Source organism: Lotus japonicus, chromosome 1, assembly GCF_012489685.1.
Source record: "Lotus japonicus ecotype B-129 chromosome 1, LjGifu_v1.2".
In the NCBI taxonomy this organism is placed as follows: domain Eukaryota; kingdom Viridiplantae; phylum Streptophyta; class Magnoliopsida; order Fabales; family Fabaceae; genus Lotus; species Lotus japonicus.
The window spans coordinates 8,219,429-8,242,978 of record NC_080041.1 but is presented as its reverse complement, the minus strand read 5'-3'; the positions used below and the strand labels follow the sequence as shown (position 1 = coordinate 8,242,978).

At 37.8% G+C, this 23,550-nt stretch overlaps 2 protein-coding genes and 1 non-coding gene across 3 annotated transcripts; all 3 read left to right on the top strand.

Annotated features, from left to right (window-relative positions):
- Positions 1-4,257: 4,257 nt before the first annotated feature.
- LOC130715160 (RING-H2 finger protein ATL52) lies at positions 4,258-4,832 on the top strand. The gene has a single exon (XM_057565254.1). It carries the CDS (start codon positions 4,258-4,260, stop codon positions 4,801-4,803), a length of 546 nt encoding a protein of 181 aa, XP_057421237.1. The 3' UTR covers positions 4,804-4,832.
- A 9,052-nt stretch (positions 4,833-13,884) lies between these two features.
- On the top strand, positions 13,885-13,991 carry LOC130734765 (small nucleolar RNA R71). The gene has a single exon (XR_009018110.1). It is a non-coding gene; the product is annotated as a small nucleolar RNA R71 (small nucleolar RNA).
- Positions 13,992-20,855: 6,864 nt separating this feature from the next.
- On the top strand, positions 20,856-23,124 carry LOC130733400 (60S ribosomal protein L11-like). Its single transcript, XM_057585559.1, has 5 exons — positions 20,856-20,998; positions 21,127-21,234; positions 21,324-21,366; positions 21,921-22,116; positions 22,676-23,124. Exons 1-5 carry the CDS (start codon positions 20,996-20,998, stop codon positions 22,869-22,871), a joined length of 546 nt encoding a protein of 181 aa, XP_057441542.1. The 5' UTR covers positions 20,856-20,995; the 3' UTR covers positions 22,872-23,124.
- Positions 23,125-23,550: the final 426 nt, after the last annotated feature.

Below are 23,550 nucleotides of genomic sequence, written 5' to 3'. Positions count from 1 at the left end.
GATTTTAGCTAAGGGGAACAACAAAAATGAATGAAGCCGCACTCTTTTTCCCTTTCTTTGGAAAGGTTTTTAATGAGGCGGCATATGTAAAGAATGAAGGGACATTTGCTCCCATGTATAGAAAGTAATGAAAAAATCATTTCAAGAAATTGTTTATTTTTTGATTTATATTACAAGTTTATGCGGCGCAAATCGTATCAAGGTATGAAATACCGTGAATAATTCTTTCGGAATAAGAAAGTATCGCCATCAAGTATCAAAAGCCTTGGCAATTCTAGTGTCCACTAGAAACCAAGCCTCGTCGAAAAATCGGCTAAGGTATATAAACCTAAACATTAACAAAATTCAGTAAACAACAACTTCAAGGTAACAACAGTTAAACTCAAAAGAACTTCATTAAAGATAAGAAAAGGGCGAGGCCCATACATGTCTTAAACAGCAACAAACAAAAGGGCAAAGCCCAAAGCAAATCTTAACTTAAACAAAATAAAACAACAAACAAATTCAAGCCAGGTTCTCATTGTTGGCGTTGTTGTCTTGGCTTGCGGCAGTTTGTGGGTCCTTCTCCCCTTGATCCCCATTCTTGTCCTCGCCATGACCATCTTCGCCATTTCCTTCCTCAGACTCACTTTCAGAATTGAACTGAGGAAGGAGGTCAATATCAACATCATCATCGCCAACCACCTGACCATCCTTGATCTCCTTCAAAAACCCGATATGGGAAAGGTCGAATCCTGGTTCAACAACACTGATTTGCTCCTTGGCCGCCAGAAAGCCTTGAGCAAATTGAAGGGATGCGCGCCCTAAAATGGAGGCATTCATGCGTTCATATTTCTTTTCCAGCTTTTGGCACTTGGCCTGAACAGCAATGTGTTTGACATTGATGGCTTCCTTCAGAGATTTAGTCTTTTGAAGGAGCAGGTCAGAAGTCGCCAAGTCATCAGTTAACTTAGCACATTTTTCCTCAGCAGACTTCAGATGCTTATTGGCGGTTTCAGCGTCGACTTTCGCTCTCTCATACGCAGCCTTATAGTCAGTCGCCTTCTTCTCAAGACGATTCTTGGCCGCATACAAGTCCTTCACATAGTGAGCCATACCCGCCACGGTGCTGGCGGCAGAAAGTGCATGGTGAATGGCCATGGAAGCAATATTGGGGGGCCTTGACCAGAAATGTCTTTGTGAATCCGGTTGTCAAAGGTTCGATTCATGAAGTCCAAACCGTTGAAGTGAGGATCGGACAAGTTTAGCAAAGGAGGGGGAGCCTCGCCTCCAATGGCTGAACTAGTGCCAGCGTGGCCAAACGGAGTCGGCGGGCGGTTAATCATCATGTTTGGATCCTGTTGGGGTGGCGGGACATTGTCATGCCCCTTCTTTTTCTCTACCGGTTTACTCTTGGAGGCCAAACCGGTTGGATTGAGAGTTGTCTGGTGAAGAGGTTTACCACCAGCAGTTCTTTCAGCGGCGCCTGAAGTTTTTTGGCGCTTAGGGTCCCTGAGGTTGTCAGAATCAGAAGTACCTTCAATCTTCTTCTTCTGCTCAGCATCGGCAGCTCTCTTCCTCGCCGCCTCAGCCGATTGGGCGAGGTATTCCTTCATCTTCAACGGGTTGGCGTCGACCTTGCCTTTTCCCATTGTAGCTACACAAGAAAGTATCAGTTAGAAGTAAGGCATGAATAACAAAGCAAGTTATGTGTGAAGATTATCAACTTACTAAAGAATTGATTTAAAGTGCCAGTTTTCGCCGCCTCAATCAACTCATGCCCGGAGATAACTGGCAATGAACGAAGATAGTCGGCGTCCCCGCGCTCGGAATCGTCTAAGGCGTCATATGACACATAGATTTTTCGACGAGGGTTTTTCGTCCAATAAAAGGGGAAGAGGGGAGAATTGCTGGAATCTCGGAACAAACCCTTTATTTCAGGCGATTCAACAATTTTAAAGTATTTTTTCTGCCATACTTTGTAATGGCTCTTGAGGGCGGTAAACCGACTCATTTTCTTGCGGGCTAGAAGAGGGACCCACTTTACGGAAGTGGGTTTCTTGGTAACAGACTTATAAAAAAGAAAGAACAAAGGGTAGGTGGGCGTGAAACTCAAATGTTCACAAAGAATTTCAAAGCAACGGATAAAACCCCAGGCGTTGGGCTGGAGTTGACAAGGCGCCACGTTCAGAAAGGATAGAACGTGACATATGAAAGGCGAGAAAGGAAGTTTAATGTTCAAGTCAGTGAAAAAATAACCATAAACAAAAAAGAAATCGGGCGATTCATCTGATGATTTTTTGCGTAAAAGAACACAATCATCCTCGCCGCATGGAAGAACGTTTAGCTGAAGATCTTCGTTATTAGAAGTGGCGGGATTTACCTTCGTAAACCCTTGGGCAGATATGCGAAGCGAATTAATACTCCCAATACTACCCCAGATGGAACGCCACATACACTTATCTTCAACCAAATGAACGTTTGTACGCCATTCGGGCGAAGATAAATCCCCGTTGGAGGAAAGGACAAAATCAACTGAACCGGCTGGCCCGGAATCCTCGTGAATGGAGGGCGAGGATGGGATTTCAATAACAGCGGGGGCAGAAATTTCCCCCTCCGTTGAAGGTGATGAAAGTTCTAAAGAGGAAACACTAACACTATGCAATGACATGCTGGGTAGTTTCATGAACAGTTAAAGGAAGAAGATGAACCGTGACAAGAAAGTGAAAGAAAGTAAAACGAGAAGAAAGGAAGTAAAGAACTCACCGGAGGAAGAAGTGAGAGATTGGGTAAGGAGAACGTCGGCTAAAGGGGAACACCGCGCAATGACGACGGCCGGAGTAAATGAAGACTCTCCGGAGGTCAAAGAGGAGAAAGTGAGAGAATTTCATAGAAGTTTCAGAGCAAAAGGAGAATTTCATAAAGTAAAGAAAGGAGAGGTAAAAGGGGTTTTTATGAGGGAAAAAATAGGAGAGAGAATGAATGGGAAGAGTCGTGGGATTTGAAATTCAAAAAGGTGTAAGATGAAAAGGCATGACTCCTCGAGACACACAAACGGAAACTGCATTCATGGCAAATGATGACGAATCCCGGAAAACAAGGATTGCGTGTGTCAGTTGAAAAGACGTGACTGACGGTTGTGACAAGGGCGACATATCGCTATAAAAGTGGCGGCGCACCAACAAAATGTAAAAAGTGGCGACGTATCAACAAAACGTAAAAGAGGCGGCATAACAACGATTACGAAGAATGCAACATAATAACAAAAGTGAAAGAGTAAGTAAAGAACAACCAACGTTTACAACCACATCAGGCGACAAATAGCATATTGAAGACATTTCGACTCAACCGACCTGAGCCTCATGTCTTGGGGGCATGTGGACCGGGCGGGACATAAATACTTCTATACCCGCCCAAAACAAGGAGTCAGCCATACGAAGGAAGCCATGGCGGGAACTGATAAAACACTGAGGATCCTCGCCCTCCCTTTTAGGCGGACTCGCAAGCCAGCTGGAAGATTCTTTTCAATTTGTCTTATATACATAGGGATTTGGGCCTTAGTTGTCAGGCCCAAATGTAGGAAAAGTCCATATCATGACCAACCTCTATAAAAGGGAAGGTCATCACCTTGTACTACCAACTTTTGAATCATAAATGAGAATTTACTCTTTTATTACATCTTTGCTATTTTAAGTGCTCTGCTAGGGTTTTCTTTTCCTTCCTTTTCTTACGTAAGCACACCTTAGGACAGAACAGTGCATTACATACATAGAAAAGAAAAGTAATCCCTACAAAGTCAGGATTTCAATTTTTTTTTGTTACTGAATAGCCAACCAAAGTACTATTCTCTAGAATTGAAAAGGAAGATCACAAGAGACAAGTTTATAGTTGTATTAAAATTCTTAGTACTTGCATGTAAGACAATGCACAATTTGATTTGAATTTCACATTAAATCACCTCAATTGATGTATTATTTTTCTTCCGGTGCTGTAGGACCAGCTAGTGGAACATGCTATTTATATTTTATAGCATGTTTGGAAATCCTTATTCTAAAGCCAAAAATCAGTTCTGAGAAAAAACTTTTGTGAATAGCTACTAGCTTCTCAGAGCGAAAATTGATTCTGAGAAAAAATAAGTTGATCCAAACATGTTGTAGGTTGCATGAACTTGTGATTTTTAGGAGAGGGAATCCTGATTGATTTACCAATTTTTAAGCAATTTTCAGTTTTCCAGCACAGCAACACAGCAGGCAACAAACCAATGTTCCCAGTGGGGACATGGGAAGAGGCTTCAACCCAAGGCTAAGACAGAATTTACAGCAGCCACATTCAAGATCCACACTCCAAACAAGCACCCAAGCTCCCCAAGTGGAAGAAAACACCAAACCAACAGCTTTGAGCAAGCTTAAGAAAGTGATTTACAATAACAACACTACCCCAAAGAGTTTAGCTAGGAGAGTGAGCTTATACTATAGAGATAATTCCAATGCTTTGAAAGAGAGGGTGAAAGAAAAGGATGAAGATGGCAAGAGGTGTGTTGTTTGCTTGGAAGATTTTGAACCCAAAGAAGAGGTGATGCTCACTCCATGCAACCACATGTTTCATGAGGACTGCATAATGCCTTGGTTAATAAGTAAAGGCCAGTGCCCAGTCTGTAGGTTTGTGATTTGGGAGAGGGTGAACAACAACACTTCATCATCTTTCAACAGGAATAATGATATTGTTGCCAATTTGGAACCTGGTGACCTGATTGGTGGAGAGCTTTTGTCAATTCTGAGGGCCATGGAAGTGGCTTTTCACTTGGGGAGCATAAATTACACATAAGAGTTTTACTAAAATTAGTCTTCATCGCATCATTAGTATGAATTTGCTTAAAGTTGGGGTGAAGGTTTGATTTAAAAGTTTTTATCATGTAACTAGTGTTTTTTACCTGCGCGTTGCACGGGGAATATGTATATTATATTTGATACATCAATCAAGACATTGGTTATTAATAATATAATAAACAATAAATGAAATAGAAGAGTAGGAAATGATGAGCAATGTGGACAAAAAATCTTAAATTAAGACTCTTATTGCATAGATTGAAATTGGTATAATTGAATAACTAATAAAAAGTTAGAGAGTAACAAAGGAAAGAGAAGAAAGAAAAAAAACAGGGAAGAGAAATAAAACAGAGGTTCTAAAATTATACTTGGTTTCTTGGGTCCTTTACCGTAGGTGGAGGTGAATCTTATTATAACTAACTCTTGTATGTCTAGTATGACAGACTATGATGTGTTTAAGAAAATCAAGGTATGCTTATGTTACTATTCATGTATCATCTATCATTTAACCAATTATATTCTCCACTCTTATCAGTCTTTGGCTACGTATGTATTTCCTTTTATCAAAACCATGACCCATGTAAAAGCTTTTGCAGTTTGAAACTATGTATTCATTTCAGTGCATCATAAATTATATTTACACGCCACAATACCAACATGGTTGAAGGAGAAAATTCTTTACATGGGGTAAACCAACTACCAAAAACAGAACAACACATTTGATCTTATAACCTCTTCTCTTTTGTAACTCTAATACTGCCTGCAATGAGGGTTTTTCCTATCTATGTAACTTGTTTACCGTGACATTCAAATGGTGTAAAAACTTGTTTTGCTTCACTCTCTTGTTTCTAATGGGAATATTTCAGGGACTTGCTACATATAAACATAAAAAAGGAAAATTGGCTTGTATAGAGAACAAATAGAAGTGAACACAATATTTAATGGGAATAAAATAAAGGTAAACCTCCAATGACAACAATGTTAATGTGAACCTTCTCCTCTAGCATGATGTTGGTTAATCCGCAAGTGTACGGAATTCACCCGGTTTTAAATTATCGAACCACAGGGAATTGGTGTGGCAATTCAGTTTAAGATTCGAGTTCACGGTTGGAAAGCAAATAAAATTCAGTTTTAAGGGTTGATTGTTCAAGTGATTGAGTGACAAACTTAAGAAATGTAAGTGTGTGATAACAATGGTGATCTTGCCTTGGGTTCTTGCTTAACTAAATCAGTTTTAAATTAACCTATTCTTCCCACAAAAATTCTGAGTCTCTCCTTGATGTTATAGCCTATGTAATCATCTATCAAAGCCTTGTATAGACAATCCTCTAAAGTCAAAAGATAGGTTCAATTCCTTGACAACCTAAACATTTGCTAAAGGCACTAAGCATGCAATTCAGGCCAACAAACCCCAACCCCTACTCTATTCCTAGTAGCAAGCATAGAAAAGGTAATCCCATATCATGTCCCTAATCTATAACAAATTTCCATTATATTATAGAAAAGCATAAAGCTAGCTCATGATCTAACTTGAAACATAAAGCATAGATATGGAATTCAAGGGTTTACTCAGAAGATTCATGTGAAGAAAAAGGAAATAAGATTAAAACATCAAGAGTCTTACAAGGAACCCAAAGCAAAAAGGTGTTTAGCCAAGCATGGCTATGAAATCCATACAAGAAAATAAGGATAAAACCTGGATCATGAGACTTAGAGAAAGCTCCTCAAGCTCCAGAACTAAAACCCTATCTTCTACCTTATTACAATATGTGAATTTGACAAAAGGTTCCAAGAGAAATGCCTAAAAACCAATTTATAGGCAAAACAAACGAGTCTGGGCGCTCAGGCGCCAATTCAGAGCGCCTGAGCGCCAATTCCAGCCCAAAAACATGCCTCTGGAAGGCAATTGGCGCCTAGGCGCTGGTTATAAGCGCCTAGGCGCTCTCCCCAGATCCCCTCCATATTATGCCTGGCGCCTAGGCGCCCATTTCAAGCGCCTAGGCGCTCGTACTCGCTGGAAAAGGCTTTTTGACTTCTTTCTTAACTCCTCTTCAAGCTCCATCAAGTCTTCCATTAATCCCAAGCCTCTTGACCTTCCTTCTCCTTCAGTTTTTGATCTGAAAACTTGAAACAACAAGACAAGGAAAATTCTAGAGGCTCAAAGAGCTTAATTAGCAAAGAGGGGCCTCAACTATCAAAGGGAACACATGCAAGTCCTAAAGTTACTTATAATGCAAGAAAAGTCCCTATAAAACTACAAAATTACTAAAACAAAGCAAAAACACAAAGAAAGATAAAAATGCATGAGAATGCATGAAACACTACATGAGACTCAACAAAAAAACTCAAAACTCACAAAGAAATGACCCTAAAAACACTACTAAAATAGGGTCATCACACCACTATACTCAACGACAGCTCGCCCTCGAGCGTAAATAACACTCGCTTGCCCTCAAGCGCAAGAAATGCCCCCGACACAAGTGCTCAACAAGGAATACTTATCACAAAACCGGGGGAAAGAGAAACTACAGCTGGTTTCAAGAGAAAGATCCAACAACCTACTTCATGCTTTCGAAAACAAAGAAGATTGAAGAGTCCATCCATGAGAAGCTTATAGATCTAAAATCCTATGATGAGATATATATTTAGTGCACTGAGCACACAAGCAAGTTCATTGGTTCTGAATATCATTCACTCAAGAGCAGCAGAGATCAAGCATGCACAAATTCAAAGAGACTTCAAAAAGGGTTGTAATGTTGGCTCGGTGAAGTACAAGGTGGTTGGTTCCTAAGGAAAGCTAAGGCTTCAAAGCACATTGAGTGTGGTCCAATTAGTAAACCAGGAGCTTCAACATCAAACATCATTAGCACATGTCTCTTGACCCCTTTTTCAAGTTTCTTTTCTCTTTTTTTTTTTTTTTGCACTCCAACTTTGGTTAGGAGTTCTTTCTCTTTTTTCTTATTCTTTTTCACTAGGGCAAGAGACATTTTCTACTTCAATTCAGCTCCATAACATTGCAAGGACCAACACTCCCCAAGTTCCAACCTATCCTTCATCCCATCCATGTGGCTAACAAAGGAAATCTCCAATAAGGCTCAAGTGGGATAACTAAGGACAATGTTCAAGTCAACAAACTCTGAAGCTCAAATAAAACCTAAAAGTCTCAAGAATTAGGCAAGTATCACAAGCATACTATGAGTGAAATCAACACAGAACCAAGAAGTGCAAGTGAGTCAGGAGATTCCAGGGAAATTTTATAGTGAAGGGTCAAAAATGGACCCTTAATGGACTCACATCAACTCCATTCTCAAGAAACAATCGGAAGACCGAAGTCTCATCCTCTCTTCCCCAAAGCATGCAATCACTCATCCCCAAAAGACACAAGTATTCATGAAAACATTTTCCAAAAACCAGCACAAGTTAGAGAACATAACTTCGGGCAAAAGCATGTGAGTATAGGGAAGTAAAGACCCAAAACGACTCTAACAAAACAATGCATGCCAAAAAGAAGAAAAAAGTTCTACAAAGAGAAAATATGCTAAGTGTAACACCCCCTTTTTCCCATTGTTTTATTTAAAAACGTTTATCAGAGTTTAAAAACATATCAAGGGAGTATTACACTTCTTCACGAAAACTCATTAAAATTAACACTGATTGTGTTTGAAAATTTATAAGTTCATATGCTTTTCAAAGAATGAATTATTCCTGCCAATGAAATTTCTAAACCAGTCAGATATCCTAAGATGCATAAAATCACTTATTTAAATAGGTTTCTCTTCCATGATATTCCAATAAAATTCATCATACTCAGAACTGAATTTCATAAGCACTTCGGCCGTCAACAGTACGACATCGCCATCATTTAGAAAATTATTCAACAACTTCCATAAGAAGAGATTATAAAATCCTCTCAACATAAATGTAAAAGTAACGTAAAATATCTAACCAGTGTTACATTACAGAGCAATACACTTATTTTATAATAATAATAATAACATAAGCTAAGACTCTCCGAAGCTACTCCTCATGAGCCACATCTCTACCTCTTGTACCTGAGCGATGTCGCATAGAACATCATTCCAACAGAAGGGTAAGAACTTACATTGTATAAAATATAACATAACAAAGAGCAAGTAAACAATTCAGATCCTGCTTTATAAACTCTTCACCTTTACTTTAAAATCTGAGTGATTATAATATTTTCTCTCAAGACAGTTTCACAATTCTTATTAATGTTTCGAAAAATTATAAGCTTAAAGAAGAAGAATAATTCGACTTTACCACAACAGCAAAACAATTCACCAACAAATCACCAAACACATAAAACCACTGAAAACGTGAAACTTAGTGTGTGAGACTCTAATGTATGCATGTGGTACCAATTGTTAACCTTAGCGGTATCACCGCGTCCACTCCAGACAGTTAACTGTAAGATCAAGTTTTGATCTAGTAGTACAACTCTATGTTTTGATGATTACAAGTTAACCTTTTGATATGAACAATTGTGGTACTCTAACGTGTTTTTCTGAGTGTGCTATTTACAGGCTCTGACCTCAACTCAATCTCACACAAATCAGAAGCACTGTGTATAAAGAGCAACCCAAGCAACGCTTTCGCATTCACCATGTTCAGTATGAACAGTGGAAAAGCTTCAGAAGTTCTGAAGTTATACAAACTCTGATGTGGACTCAGTCACTAGAAGCTCTGAAAATCCAGAAAGTCTGATAACCAAGAAACACTGAAGGCTCAGATATTCTGATGGTGTAGAAGACTCTGAAGATCCAGAAGCTGATTAGTGAAATTCTGTTGTCCAGAAGCAAGATACTCTGAAGACCATGTTCTTCCCTCTGAGTTCAGAATCAGAAGAAACAATGGTCAGAGGATCTGGGCTTTCCCTCTGACTCTGATCAACCGGCTTCACAAGTTCCAATATGAAGCATCCCCTGATCAGAAGTCTCCTAGGTTTAAAGGTCAAGTCGCTATCCAAGTACAAAAGCAACTGTACCTTCCTGACGACCTACCTAACAGTCTCAGACACAGCAGAAGCTGGATTTTCCAGAACTGCCCTCCAACGGTAGCATTTCTCATGCAACGCTCAACCCTAATCCTTGGAGTATATAAAGAGGCTGAAGACTGAAAGAAACGGCTAGAAGCATTCACATACGCGCAAGACAAACTTAAATTCTTCTAAGCTTTCTTTCATCTGAAATTCATTGAGTTTACTATTAGCTTTTTAGAAGCAAATCTCTTGTAAACAATTCTTTGATAAACAGTTTGTTTAGTTCCTTTAGGAGATCAAGGTTGATCGGATCCTAGAGAAGACTAAGAGAGTGAATCTTAGTGTGAGCTAAGTCAGTGTAATTGTTAGTCACTTGTAGGTTTCAAGTGCAGTTGTAACTCTTACCTGATTAGTGGATTGCCTTCATTCTAAGAAGGAAGAAATCACCTTAACGGGTGGACTGGAGTAGCTTGAGTGATTTATCAAGTGAACCAGGATAAAATCCTTGTGTGCTTTTCTATCTCTTATCTTTAGCACTTAAGTTCTCGAAAGATTTGTCAAAATCTTTAAGGTGGAAGTTTTATACTGAAAACGTTATTCAAACCCCCCCTTTCTACCGTTTTTCATACCTTCATTAACCACCAATGAAGTCCACTCCAGACTTCCAGAACCACGCCAGTTCTGGGACAAACCTCAGTTTTCCGATGAAAACCGACACGTTGCCTCTTGACTAAATGAAGTGTATTTCGTGCAAAAACTCATAAATTAAAACATGCAATTTTGAGACCACTCCAGCCCCAAATATATAACATATTTTCTCACCAAATTCCATAACGAAAATCACACCAAAATTGCACAAAATAACACTTCAATACAATTATCAAATCATTCACTATTCCACTGACAAAATAGCAACACAAAATCATCAAATGTCTCATATCAATTACTAGAATCAGTTTCAGAATCAATCTCAGAAATAAGCAGAAACATAGCAAACTTGCATATAATCCTGGTACTAAATGAGCAGTCCAAAAATTATGAAAATTTTACCAAACATAGCCTTATACGTTAGCTTTCATATAAAATTGGTTTCACCCAATTTGGAATTCTGTAGAGAGAGTTATGGTCTCTACAGCACAGGCTGTTAGGGTTTCTGCGAGCAGAAACAGAGTGAACTTGCAGATAATTCTGGTATTGAACCAGCAATCTAAAAATTATGATAATATTACCCAATATAGCCCTATGAGTTAGATTTCATACAAAATTGGTTTCACTCAATTCGGAATTCTGTAGAGAGAGTTATGCTCTCTATAACACAGGCTGCTAGGGTGTCTGCGGGCAGAAACAGAATAAACTTGCAAATGATTCTGGTATTGAATCAGCAATCGAAAAATTATGAAAATATTACCCAACATAGCCCTATGAGTTAGCTTTCATACAAAATTGGTTTCACTCAATTTGGAATTCTGTAGAGAGAGTTATGCTCTCTACAACACAGACTGTTAGGGTATCTGCGGGCAAAACATAACAGAACCCAATTTTCCCCGGAACCTCAATTTCGCTCAAAATCAATTTTTCTCACCACATGTTAACACTCAACACAGTCTCTCAGTTCTGAATTTTCAAAAAAGATGAGGGTTCCTTCATGTTAAACTCAACCTCTGTTATTCTACAATTATACAAGATAAATTCAAACCCTTACCTCTTGAAGATCAAATTCTAGGTTTTTTCTTCTCTTTTCTCCCCTTCTCTCTTTCACGCTTCTTTTCTTCTCCTCTGCTAACTTCTCCAATTCTCAAATTCTGATTTCTCTCTTTCTAATTCACTCATATCCCTTAAATAGTCATACTAATGGGCCCCACTCTCAATTACTCACACAAAAACCTAACAAACTTATTTATCTAAATCTTATTCTATATCACATGAGATTTAAATTATAATCACATAATTCATCAAATTACCATATAGCATAATAATAATTTAAGATAAAATAATAAATAACCTAATAACGAAAAGTGGGGTGTTACACTAAGAATGCATGAGCTATACTAAGGGAAAGAGTCGTCCTCATTTACCGATTACCAAGGAGGCTCAAGCAAACCTCTTATTCCATATTCCAAGCTCTCATTCCCTGCACAATGCAACACACAAACAAACAAAAGAAAGCAAGACTTGGGTTGTCTCCCAAGAAGCCCTAAGTTATAGTCCTAGGTGGACTCTCCTTCCTTTATTGTTAGGAAGGAAATTCCTTACCATCAATCTCTCTTTCACTTGTGCAAGGTAGAAACCTAGCACAAAACCTTTGGAACAACTCCTCCCAAGAGAGGGTATCATCTAAACCATCGTACCAAATCCTTACTCCCCCCTTCAAGGAGTGAGGGAAGAGCTTAATCTTGAGCTCATCACTAGTCACACCTTCCATTTTTACAAGGTGACTAGCTTGAGTGAACCGGGCCATGTGGGCTTGGAAATTCTCATCTTTAGACCCCCCCATACTTGTTTTCACTAATAAGCTTGATGAGAGCTTGATTAAGCCCAACATCTTTTTCACTTACCTTGGGGATCTCCCTTGAAGACCTGGACAAGCTTTTGATCATATCACAAACAAAACCATCATTAATGTTAGTTTGCAAATTAGAATTGAAAACCGAAAATCTTACCTTGTCCTCACCAACTCTGAGAATGAGCTGACCCTTATCAACATCAATTTTAGCCCTAGTAGTGGCTAAAAAGGGTCGGCCTAGAATGAGAGGAATCTTTGCATCCTCTTCCATGTCCAGCACCACAAAATCAACTGGGAACACGTACTTATCAACCTTAACCATCACATCTTCAATGATCCCATAAGGTGTTTTTAGGGATCGGTCCGCCATTTGTAAGGAGAGCATGGTCGGGGTGACCTCTCCTAAATTCAACCTTCTAAACATGCTAAGCGGCATCAAGTTGATGCTCGCTCCCAAATCACACAAGGCTTCAACAACAGTTAACCCCTCAATCTCCACTGGGATAGTGAAACTCCCAGGATCCCTTCTCTTCTTAGGCATTTTCCTTTGCAAAATGGCACTACACTCCTCGGTCATCATAATAGTTTCATCAACCTCACTCAACTTCCTCCTCTTATTTAAAATGTCCTTCATGAACTTAGCATAGATAGGCATTTGCTCCAAGGCTTCAGAAAAAGGAATATTGATGTGGAGTTTCTTAAAAACTTCCAAAAACTTAGAAAACTGTTTATCCAGATTTTTCTTGACCAAAGCCTTGGGGAATGGAATCTTACTAAGTTCAGGAGAAGGAGTGCTCACAACTCTAGCTTTCACAGGTTCACTCACTCTCTTCTCCGTAGCACCCTCATATTCTTCCTGTACTTTCTCATTTTTCTCTCCCTCATCTTGTTTTTTTGACTCGTGTAACACTCTCCCACTCCTAGTGGTAACAACAGCAAAATTCTCTTGTTTAGACAAAATTAAAGAATCGGGAGAAAACTTACCTTGAGGTATCTCGGCCATTTGCTTGGCTAGCTGGCCAAGTTGGTTCTCCAAGTTCTTGATAGCCGCCTCTTGGTTCTTATGGTTGTTGTTCATGCGGTTGATGCAACTCTCCAATAGCTCCTCTAAACTCCTCTTGCAATTCACCTTTCCAACAACTTGTGTTTGGACAAGAGGTTCATGATTTGAGGATGGAACTATGCTTCCTTGAGCTATAGCTTTGGCTTCATTGCTCTCAGCATTGTTAGTACAAAAATTACTAACATGAGGTCCACCACAAGACTTGCACTCCACACAGGTCATTCTTGCACCAATAGCCTTGGTCTCCTTTATATGCATTCGAATCTCCGCCACTTGTTCAGTGAGTTGCTTGTTGGAGGCCAAGAGCTTGTCATAAGCTTCCACTTCAAACTTACTCCTTCGGGTTTGGCGATCATTTTCAGAGTTCATGGCTCTCGCTGCCATCTTTTCTATTAAGTCATACCCCGCTTGTGGGGGAAGAGCATCGAACTCGCCATTTGAAGCCGCATCTAGGCCAAACCTCCAAGAGTATTGTAGACCATCATAAAATGTTGCAACCAATTCAGCTTGGGTGAGATTGTGTTGAGGACATTTTTTCAAGAGCTTCTTGAAGCGCTCCCAAGCTTCATAGAGATTTTCTTCAGTGGGTTGCACAAAATTCATAATGTCTTTTTTCAGCTTCCTCAAAAGAGCTCTTGGGAAGAACCTTGTTGTGAATTTTTCTGCTAGGTCTTCCCAAGTAGTGATACTCCCTTGAGGTTGTGAATTCAGCCATTCCTCCGCTGCATCCTTCAAAGAAAATGGAAACAAGCTCAACCGAATTGCATCCGTCGGAACATTGATCACACGGTAAGTGTTGCAATTCCGGATGAACCTCTCCATGTGAGCATGTGGATCTTCCAAAGTACCTCCACCATATTGGTTTTGGCTCACCAAGTTGATGAATGCCGGTCTCAACTTAAAGTTTCCCACTCCCTCGGGAAAGACAATGCTCCCGGGATAGTCATAACTCATGGTAGCCGAAGTGAGTTCCCGAAGAGACCGGTTGGCATTCTCAACTTCTTGTTCACATAATCGGAGGGTGATCCCCTCTTGGATTCTTGCCTCGATATGGGCTTGCATCTCCTCCTCCGTCATATGGCCACCCATGACGGTGTCTCTCTCGAGAGCAACCTGAAAGTGTGACACTAAAACAAAGAAAGATTAGTAGCACCAATTCTAGACAAAGATAAAAACAAAAAATAAAACCACAAACTAAAAACTTAAACCAAAAACCACAAACAATTCCCCGGCAACGGCGCCAAAAACTTGTTGGTTAATCCGCAAGTGTACGGAATTCACCCGGTTTTAAATTATCGAACCACAGGGAATTGGTGTGGCAATTCAGTTTAAGATTCGAGTTCACGGTTGGAAAGCAAATAAAATTCAGTTTTAAGGGTTGATTGTTCAAGTGATTGAGTGACAAACTTAAGAAATGTAAGTGTGTGATAACAATGGTGATCTTGCCTTGGGTTCTTGCTTAACTAAATCAGTTTTAAATTAACCTATTCTTCCCACAAAAATTCTGAGTCTCTCCTTGATGTTATAGCCTATGTAATCATCTATCAATGCCTTGTATAGACAATCCTCTAAAGTCAAAAGATAGGTTCAATTCCTTGACAACCTAAACATTTGCTAAAGGCACTAAGCATGCAATTCAGGCCAACAAACCCCAACCCCTACTCTATTCCTAGTAGCAAGCATAGAAGAGGTAATCCCATATCATGTCCCTAATCTATAACAAATTTCCATTAGATTATAGAAAAGCATAAAGCTAGCTCATGATCTAACTTGAAACATAAAGCATAGATATGGAATTCAAGGGTTTACTCAGAAGATTCATGTGAAGAAAAAGGAAATAAGATTAAAACATCAAGAGTCTTACAAGGAACCCAAAGCAAAAAGGTGTCTAGCCAAGCATGGCTATGAAATCCATACAAGAAAATAAGGATAAAACCTGGATCATGAGACTTAGAGAAAGCTCCTCAAGCTCCAGAACTAAAACCTTATCTTCTACCTTATTACAATATGTGAATTTGACAAAAGGTTCCAAGAGAAATGCCTAAAAACCAATTTATAGGCAAAATAAACGAGTCTGGGCGCTCAGGCGCCAATTCAGAGCGCCTGAGCGCCAATTCCAACCCAAAAACATGCCTCTGGAAGGCAATTGGCGCCTAGGCGCTGGTTATAAGCGCCTAGGCGCTCTCCCCAGATCCCCTCCATATTATGCCTGGCGCCTAGGCGCCCATTTCAAGCGCCTAGGCGCTCGTACTCGCTGGAAAAGGCCTTTTGACTTCTTTCTTAACTCCTCTTCAAGCTCCATCAAGTCTTCCATTAATCCCAAGCCTCTTGACCTTCCTTCTCCTTCACTTTTTGATCTGAAAACTTGAAACAACAAGACAAGGAAAATTCTAGAGGCTCAAAGAGCTTAATTAGCAAAGAGGGGCCTCAACTATCAAAGGGAACACATGCAAGTCCTAAAGTTACTTATAATGCAAGAAAAGTCCCTATAAAACTACAAAATTACTAAAACAAAGCAAAAACACAAAGAAAGATAAGAATGCATGAAACACTACATGAGACTCAACAAAAAAACTCAAAACTCACAAAGAAATGACCCTAAAAACACTACTAAAATAGGGTCATCACATGACTTCTTGAATTGTAGAACATAATCCAAAGGTTTTCAAGTCAAAAAATTACAGCAAGAAACTAATTCAAAAGGGAAAAGAGATCAGCATGAAAGTACGCCCCATGGGAGCCATTTTTTATAGAGATAGGTAAAGCCTAAATATGTAAATGAAGACTTGACAATTTAAAGATAATTAAGAGATGTGGAAAGATAAAAGCTAAAAATTCTTTCCAAGACCACATGTACCCCAGGATCATATGACTTTTAATATGTAAAGGATATTTTAACAGAAATCTTTCATGGATATATCAATATATAGAAAAAAAGACTAAAGAAATATATGCTCTTAGAATTTCATCTATAAGCCAACCGGAACTTGATGCCACTGCTGCTCTAATAACGAAGCCAACAATATAAAACTGACTGATAATCATAAATAAATAAGAGTAAGAGCAGCAACAGCTTGAAATGAAAACCAAAACATAAAATACATAGAAACCCAACAAGTGCACAACACAACTCAAGGAAAAAATCATAACATGATAGCTTAAACATTTAATTAAACGCACTTGTCTTGCATAAATGGAAAAATATAACAACAACCACAACTAATGAAAAACTTTGTACACACCAATTCACCACGAATATAAAACAAAGAACGAAGAAGAATACTAAAAAACCATTGAGTCCAACTGACCATTATAATGATAATTCACATAATAATTGTAGGCATAAGTGAACAAAGGTCTTTTTAGGCTTTGATATGTCTTCAAGCTTCACATCTTCTAGATCCTTCAAGAAATAAAGCCAACATTTATTTTTAGAACTTTGAAGTGTTATAGCTACAATAGTTTGGATTCTGGCCTTTGTTCGTTGTCATTTCATATGCTACCTGCAAGCATAATAGTTTAAAGGGTTGATAATAATCATTAATTACATAACAAATATATAAAATAAAAAAGATCAACATCCATCATATGTGCCGTACCTGCAAACAAATTCCTTCATTCAAAGATAGCAAAAAGGTATGGTGAAGAAAATTAATGAGAGTATCACACAATTTCACATGACCAAGAAATGACTAAATAGAAGAAATAAATTAACATAGTCCATGATTGACATCTGCAAGTTTAAGATGAAGAAGCTCAATAGAACATGACCACCACTTATAACAAAACTACTGTCAAAATGAACCTTACAACCATAGATACCAAAACATGGCCCAAGGAGAATTTAAAGGAATCCAATTCAACATTCTGCTCGTGGAAGCAGACAATGGTTCCACATTTCAGATTAAATGATAAAGCGCAGTGTTCCCCAACCCCCTCAAAAATAAAAATAAGAGACAAATAAAATGTTATTTGTCATCCACTTTAAGGGATTTCAGCTTTATGCTCCTCTAGTCAAGTTCCTACAGAACACCATGTTCCGGTTTCTTCCTTTGCCTTGATATGGTATTGGTTTTCATGGTACCTATCTAATCAAATATCCACCCACAAATTAAAGACAGAAAACATGTTGTCATGTTTCTACAATGTAACAAATATGTAGATAAAAAAAATATAGATAAAGCTGTAGATGTTTGAAGGAAGCAAAGCTAACAAATATATAGATAAATCATTTCCTTTGTTTCCTAAAATCCCTCAACCATATCAAGAATTGAGACCATTATAAGAAGAAGCATCTTTGAGGATACACTTCTGCTAGCATTAGTGATAACAAAATGAAGACATCATCTAATGACTGGGAAACAAAATCCATAGGATTTTCAAAGTCAGTTCATCTCAAAACAAACGACCATACATATAACACAATCAATTTAAAAAGAAAATATAGGAAATTGAAAACCAAGGAAAGGAGATCAAGTTAAACAACATATTAGATCAAAGTTCAACATGAAACCAATCAGAGTAGCTCCCAACATTTTGGCTCCACTTATAGATTGCAGATCAGGAAAATGCTAAGAATTCACATACAGAACAAACAAAACTGAACTGTTAATTCCTCAACAAATATAGAATTGGCTTTACTTCCTATGGTAATGGGCAAGCACTATCATAATTCGATATAAGTGTCATGATTCATTTTTTATCTTTACCTATTAAAGGGATTGAAAGGAAAACTGCATAAAACACCTGGAAGTCCAAGGTCATAAAACCAAAAATTTGGAGAAGTAGACTTGTTTGAGAACAACGCGGTCCGAGAAGATGCAGAATTCTGTTTTGAAACATCCTTAAATTTTAAGCTTGATTATAGGTGTGTTGTTCGTAAACAAAAGATATTCTAATTAATAGGACTTCACCACTTCAGTATTAGTAATAATATAACATCATATGCAAAAGGGAGAAAGAGATAGCAGAATCCCTGACAAAAAATTCCTATGAAAATTAAAACCATTTTTTTTAGATAGAGTGAGAACCCATAAGGTTTAGAAGTTCTAACTCCTTCACGAAATAATGAACATGGAAATAAAGTAAATTGAACACCCTGCACTCGTTGAAGGTCATGTTTAATAGAATAAGGAAAATGCAAATAAATTACACAATTATTTATCCCTAACTTCAGCTATAATAGCCTTTACTTCCAAACAAATTACCGAATAAGTAGAGCAATAGCAAATACCTTTTATCTGATCTTACTTGAATCTTTCTGTGTCACAGACTATGAAAGGCGTAATAGCCACTTTGAAATGGGCAGTAGATTCAGTTTCTTCAAGGGAAAAAAACAAAGTTCCAAAGCTATGCAAAGCACAATATGTTCCATTAAAAATCAACTTGTTCGAAAGCATTAAAAATGCAATTTCAGTTTCCGTACCAATAGAAAAAAAAACAGTTACAGAGAGCGTGAATCTTTGCTACCATGACCGCATAAATAATAGAAGAGTTGACGCATTCCTTGTCTGAACGTAAACCAAGAGTCTTCGTGAATCTTGGGGTGGAAGCCTTGCGAATGCTTCTTGTGGAAGGATGAGTTTCCTGAAACAGTTAAAGAAAACTAAATGTAGCATATCAAGACATAAGCATATGGAGAAGAAAAGAGGCAAATTAAGGCTTTACTTAGCAGTATATATTAGAACCTCTATGGTAAAATTTGACAAACTTGACTACCTAGGGCTTCCTGTAATCATCTGAGGAAATTTGCTGAACCTGCAATCGTTCAAGAAACATATATATGTAACAAAGAAACAAATAGAAGCCAACGGAAGGATGAAATCCAAAAAACCAACCTTCTCCTCGGAGCATGGGGTGTGCTTCAACGATTCTCACCACAACCAAACTCACTGGAATACATTGAGCCCCTGTAATCTCTGTGGAAGCTTCGGTTGCGAGGCGATGAATAGAAGAGGGAGAGAAGGGAATTGCACCGATGAAGCGTGACTTAGGGCAGTTTTTTATTTAATCAAGTTAATTTTAGAAAATTAGGGCAAATCTTTTAAAATTTTAATATTTTATGAAAAAGTTTCTCAGATTTAAAATTACCTTTAAAAATCGGTTTCAAGATTTGTTATGGAAAAACATTTTAGGTGAAGAAAAAGTTTATTTTTATAGTATTAATTAAAATTTATGGTATTTTTATTTAATTTTCGGATTTTTATTTAATTCAGAATTTTATGAGTTTTTTTGTGATTTGGTAGATTTTGATAGTTTTTATTAATTAATCTTTATGATATTTTTATTGAATTTTTTTCATGTAAATATGTAGTAAATTAGGGTTGAGACTTTTCCTAATTTAAAGAGATAATGAAAACGGTTTCAAGATTTGTTTTGGAAATAAATTTAGTAAGGAGTAGTCTAGGTAAATCTTAGATAAAATCAAGAATTAAACAACCTGAATCCTAATCAAATCTAAAATTTAAAAATGTATTTTTTTATGAGAATTAACCTGAGAATGACACGTGGAATTTTTTTTATGAGAATTAACGTGAGAATGACACATCACTAAGAATTAACGTGAGAATGACACGTCACTAAATCAGCCTGATATGAGTTCTTCTTTTCTAATATATATTGATATTGATGTGTAACACTTGATAGGCGGGGCTTATAAGTTATGCAAGTGGCATTGGCAAAATGATCAGAGTAAAAATCATGTAAAACCAATATTAAGTGTAGTAACTTAATATTTTGTCCATCCTTATAATTTAGGAGATCCCAAATGTAGTTCAACTAGTAAAAAGAGAAGTATTAAAAAGTGTTAAAGTGAATGTTGATAACATTTCTCAAATAACTATCCCATGTTATCATAAAAAAAACTACTTAATATCAAAAGTTCTTCACCTCTTTTTCTTTTAAAGTACCTAATATTCCAAGAAGTTTTTCAAATCATAAAAGAGAACGAGGAAGCTTCGGTGATAGGTCGATAAGGTTTTGCGGTGGTTGCTAGGTTCTATGGTCCTTGAGAGGAGATGTAGTTGTGGATGAAGAGGGTTGGGTTGATAGGAGTATGGTGGTTGCCTGGTTGGGGTGGAAGTTATGGTTGTTTTTTTGTCGGCTAGAAGCCGACTAGTAAGAAGAAAGCTAATAGGTGAGCTAGTAAGGTTAGTCGGGAAGGATGCAAGCTGGTTGGAAGCCGACAAATAAGTAGATCGATGTGAAAGTTAAGTTAACTTGGAAGCGAGTTAGTCGGTTGGAAAATTAGCCGATAAGGAATATAGGTGACAAGTACTTAATAAGCAGAAACTAGTTGGGAGAATTTAAATAGGGACTAACCAGTAGAGAAGTGACTTTTTTACTCTAAATTCATCAATGCTTTCCTATTGTAACAAAAAAAAAATTCTTCAATAAATTATCATCAGAATGTCTTTTCTAGTTTTCTTTTATGTATTTATTTTTGTTCTTCTATATAGTTCAGTGCTCATGTTCTGTGTTGTTTGGGCTGGGCCGTTGGATGCTAACCAGGCCTCACTGAAAATAAAGAGTGTATTGCAATCAAAACTAAGGGTTTGCTCCTTCGCTATTACACACTCACTTCTCTTTACCCTGGCCGTGAACCCTACCACCCACCTCCTGATCCAATGGTATGTGCCTCTTCCCTTTCTCCTCCTTCTTCTTCTTCCTTCATCGCTTCACAGATTCGAATCCTCTTTTCACATTTTGATTCTCATGTTTTTCGTTTTGTTCTGAATTGAAATGAACTGAAAACCAGGCTTCCGAAAAGAAACTGGCGAACCCTATGAGGGAGATCAAGGTCCAGAAGCTCGTCCTCAACATCTCCGTCGGTGAGAGTGGAGATCGTCTCACCAGAGCAGCCAAGGTTTTTCATCACTCTTCTTATTAGTTTTTTCTTCGTTATTTATTTTCAATTTTAAAATTGTTTTTTTTTTCTTTCTTTCTATGTTGCAGGTGCTGGAGCAACTTAGTGGTCAAACCCCAGTGTTTTCTAAGGGTAAGAGTTCTAAACAAATTTCAAAATGGGTGGTTTATTTGTGCTAGTAGTGGATATGAGTCTCTAAAATCTGTTAATTTAAAGGGATTTATTTTTAATGAAATTAGTGTGTCAATTTTATTTTGGGTTTTATTGATATTTACCTATAGTGCTTGTGAAGTTAATTTGAAAGAGATAAACTCTAGGGTTCGGGTTTCGGTCTATTTTAGGTTTGAAATGGGAGCTTCATTGTTTTTATTGATTGCAATGTGAAGAGCCTGATTGTTGGGTGATATAGTGGTAGTTTAATAGTTTGTAGCTTTTGGGAATTACAGTCATGTGTGAACCTTTTATGTGTAACTAAATTCACGTTAGGGAATTCATAGGACTTAGGAATGGGGAATATGAGCATTAAGATGTCAATTATTGTGCAGAAAGTGTATCCCTTCCCTCGAACTATACCTTTGTTTTGTTTGTTCTGAATTAAACCTTGTTTTTGATGTTATAGTTTTGTCTGGTATCTGTGGTTGTCTTATCTTTGACTTTCTTAAGTATATTCTCTTCTGTTCTGGCAGCCAGATACACTGTTCGATCCTTTGGAATCAGAAGAAATGAAAAGATTGCATGCTATGTTACTGTTAGAGGTGACAAGGCAATGCAACTTTTGGAGAGTGGATTGAAGGTTAAGGAATATGAACTTCTTAGAAAGAACTTTAGTGATACTGGGTGCTTTGGCTTTGGTATTCAGGAGCACATTGATTTGGGAATCAAGTAAGCTGAAGCACAATTCTTTGATTTCATGCTATTGTTTTTTAACTTTTGTCAGAGAAAAACCTATTTAGATAGTTCTTGTGAGTCTACATAGTACAAACTATACTTATTCATGATTTTGAATCTATCATAATATTTGTTTCTTCACTGTTGAACTTGACTTAAGTGTGTTTGGCAGAACTTATTCAAGTTTAGCTTATGAAAATTCCACATGACTAACTAAAACCTCTCTTTTAAGCTTATTTTGATAAGATTTGTTGATGGGTTTCTGAATAAATGCTTACTTATAGCTTCTTTTGTGCTTATCGTATTAAGTTTTCTGATTCTGATTATCATAAGTGCTTAAATGAGTTGTATACCCTAACCCAACCTCAAACCATATACAATTTTCTCTATTGCTGTTTTGGTTCTTTATAAAAAAGCTGTTTTATGATTCCTGTTTTATGTCAAGTGACTAGTTTCATTCCCCTCTTGTAGATTTTGAGGTCATGTTGTCAATTTCTTTTATAATCTAAGATTTAAAACTATTTACACATTATTTGTCCCTGGCCCATTTCAGGTATGATCCATCCACTGGAATTTACGGTATGGATTTCTATGTTGTTCTGGAGCGCCCTGGTTACCGTGTGGGACGTCGCCGTAGGTGCAAGTCCCGTGTTGGGATTCAACACCGTGTCACAAAGGATGATGCTATGAAGTGGTTCCAGGTGAAATATGAGGGAGTGATCCTCAACAAGGCTCAGGCAGTGTTTTAATTCAACCAAGTCCACTTTAGGAGAGTATCTTATGTTTCCCAACTATAGTTTGATCTTTTTCAGATAGTATGCTAAGTTTCAGACAGAATTTTTTGGCATCCCTCAGGTGTCCTTGTAGGGGCATCAGGCAAATTTTCAATGAATACTTTTGTTTGTCATTTTTGTGGTTTTATGATGAAAGCTCATGGATTTACTATTGTGCTGTTAAATGTTACTTGTGCTAAGTCCTGTAATGCATTGCAACAGTTTACAATGGTTTTTTTGCAACCAAATGTTACTTGTTTTTCTATGCAAAACAGACCTCGACATTATCTGTCAACCCACTTATTAGGTAGACTGGGTTTTGCTAAATATTTAAGCTCCCTCTTGGAATATTTATACACTGAAACAAGTTTGTTTCTGTTGGAACTGGCCGAACCTATGTCTTTGCCTCATCCCTCATTTGGTGAAGAGTGAACCCTAATCTCCATATACCACAGTTGCTACCCACTGTACACCTCTGCCAATGCTATGTCATGATGCTCATTATTGTCCAAACTCTGTCCATCATGCTATTGAACTACCAGAATGCATGCACAATGCAAGTTGCCTCTGCTCATAGCTTAACACTATCCATGCTGCCCACTTGAATCTTACATGTCACGTGTTCCACCCCCTTATTTTGAAGCTATCATGATAA

Excerpts from the sequence above, each read along its gene's own strand:
- LOC130733400 (XM_057585559.1), top strand. Across the intron at positions 21,235-21,323 it reads GTCTCACCAGAGCAGCCAAG|GTGCTGGAGCAACTTAGTGG; the intron begins GTTTTTCATCAC and ends TCTATGTTGCAG. Across the intron at positions 22,117-22,675 it reads CACATTGATTTGGGAATCAA|GTATGATCCATCCACTGGAA; the intron begins GTAAGCTGAAGC and ends GGCCCATTTCAG.
- LOC130715160 (XM_057565254.1), top strand. The coding sequence starts at position 4,258 with ATGGGAAGAGGCTTCAACCCAAGGCTAAGACAGAATTTACAGCAGCCA.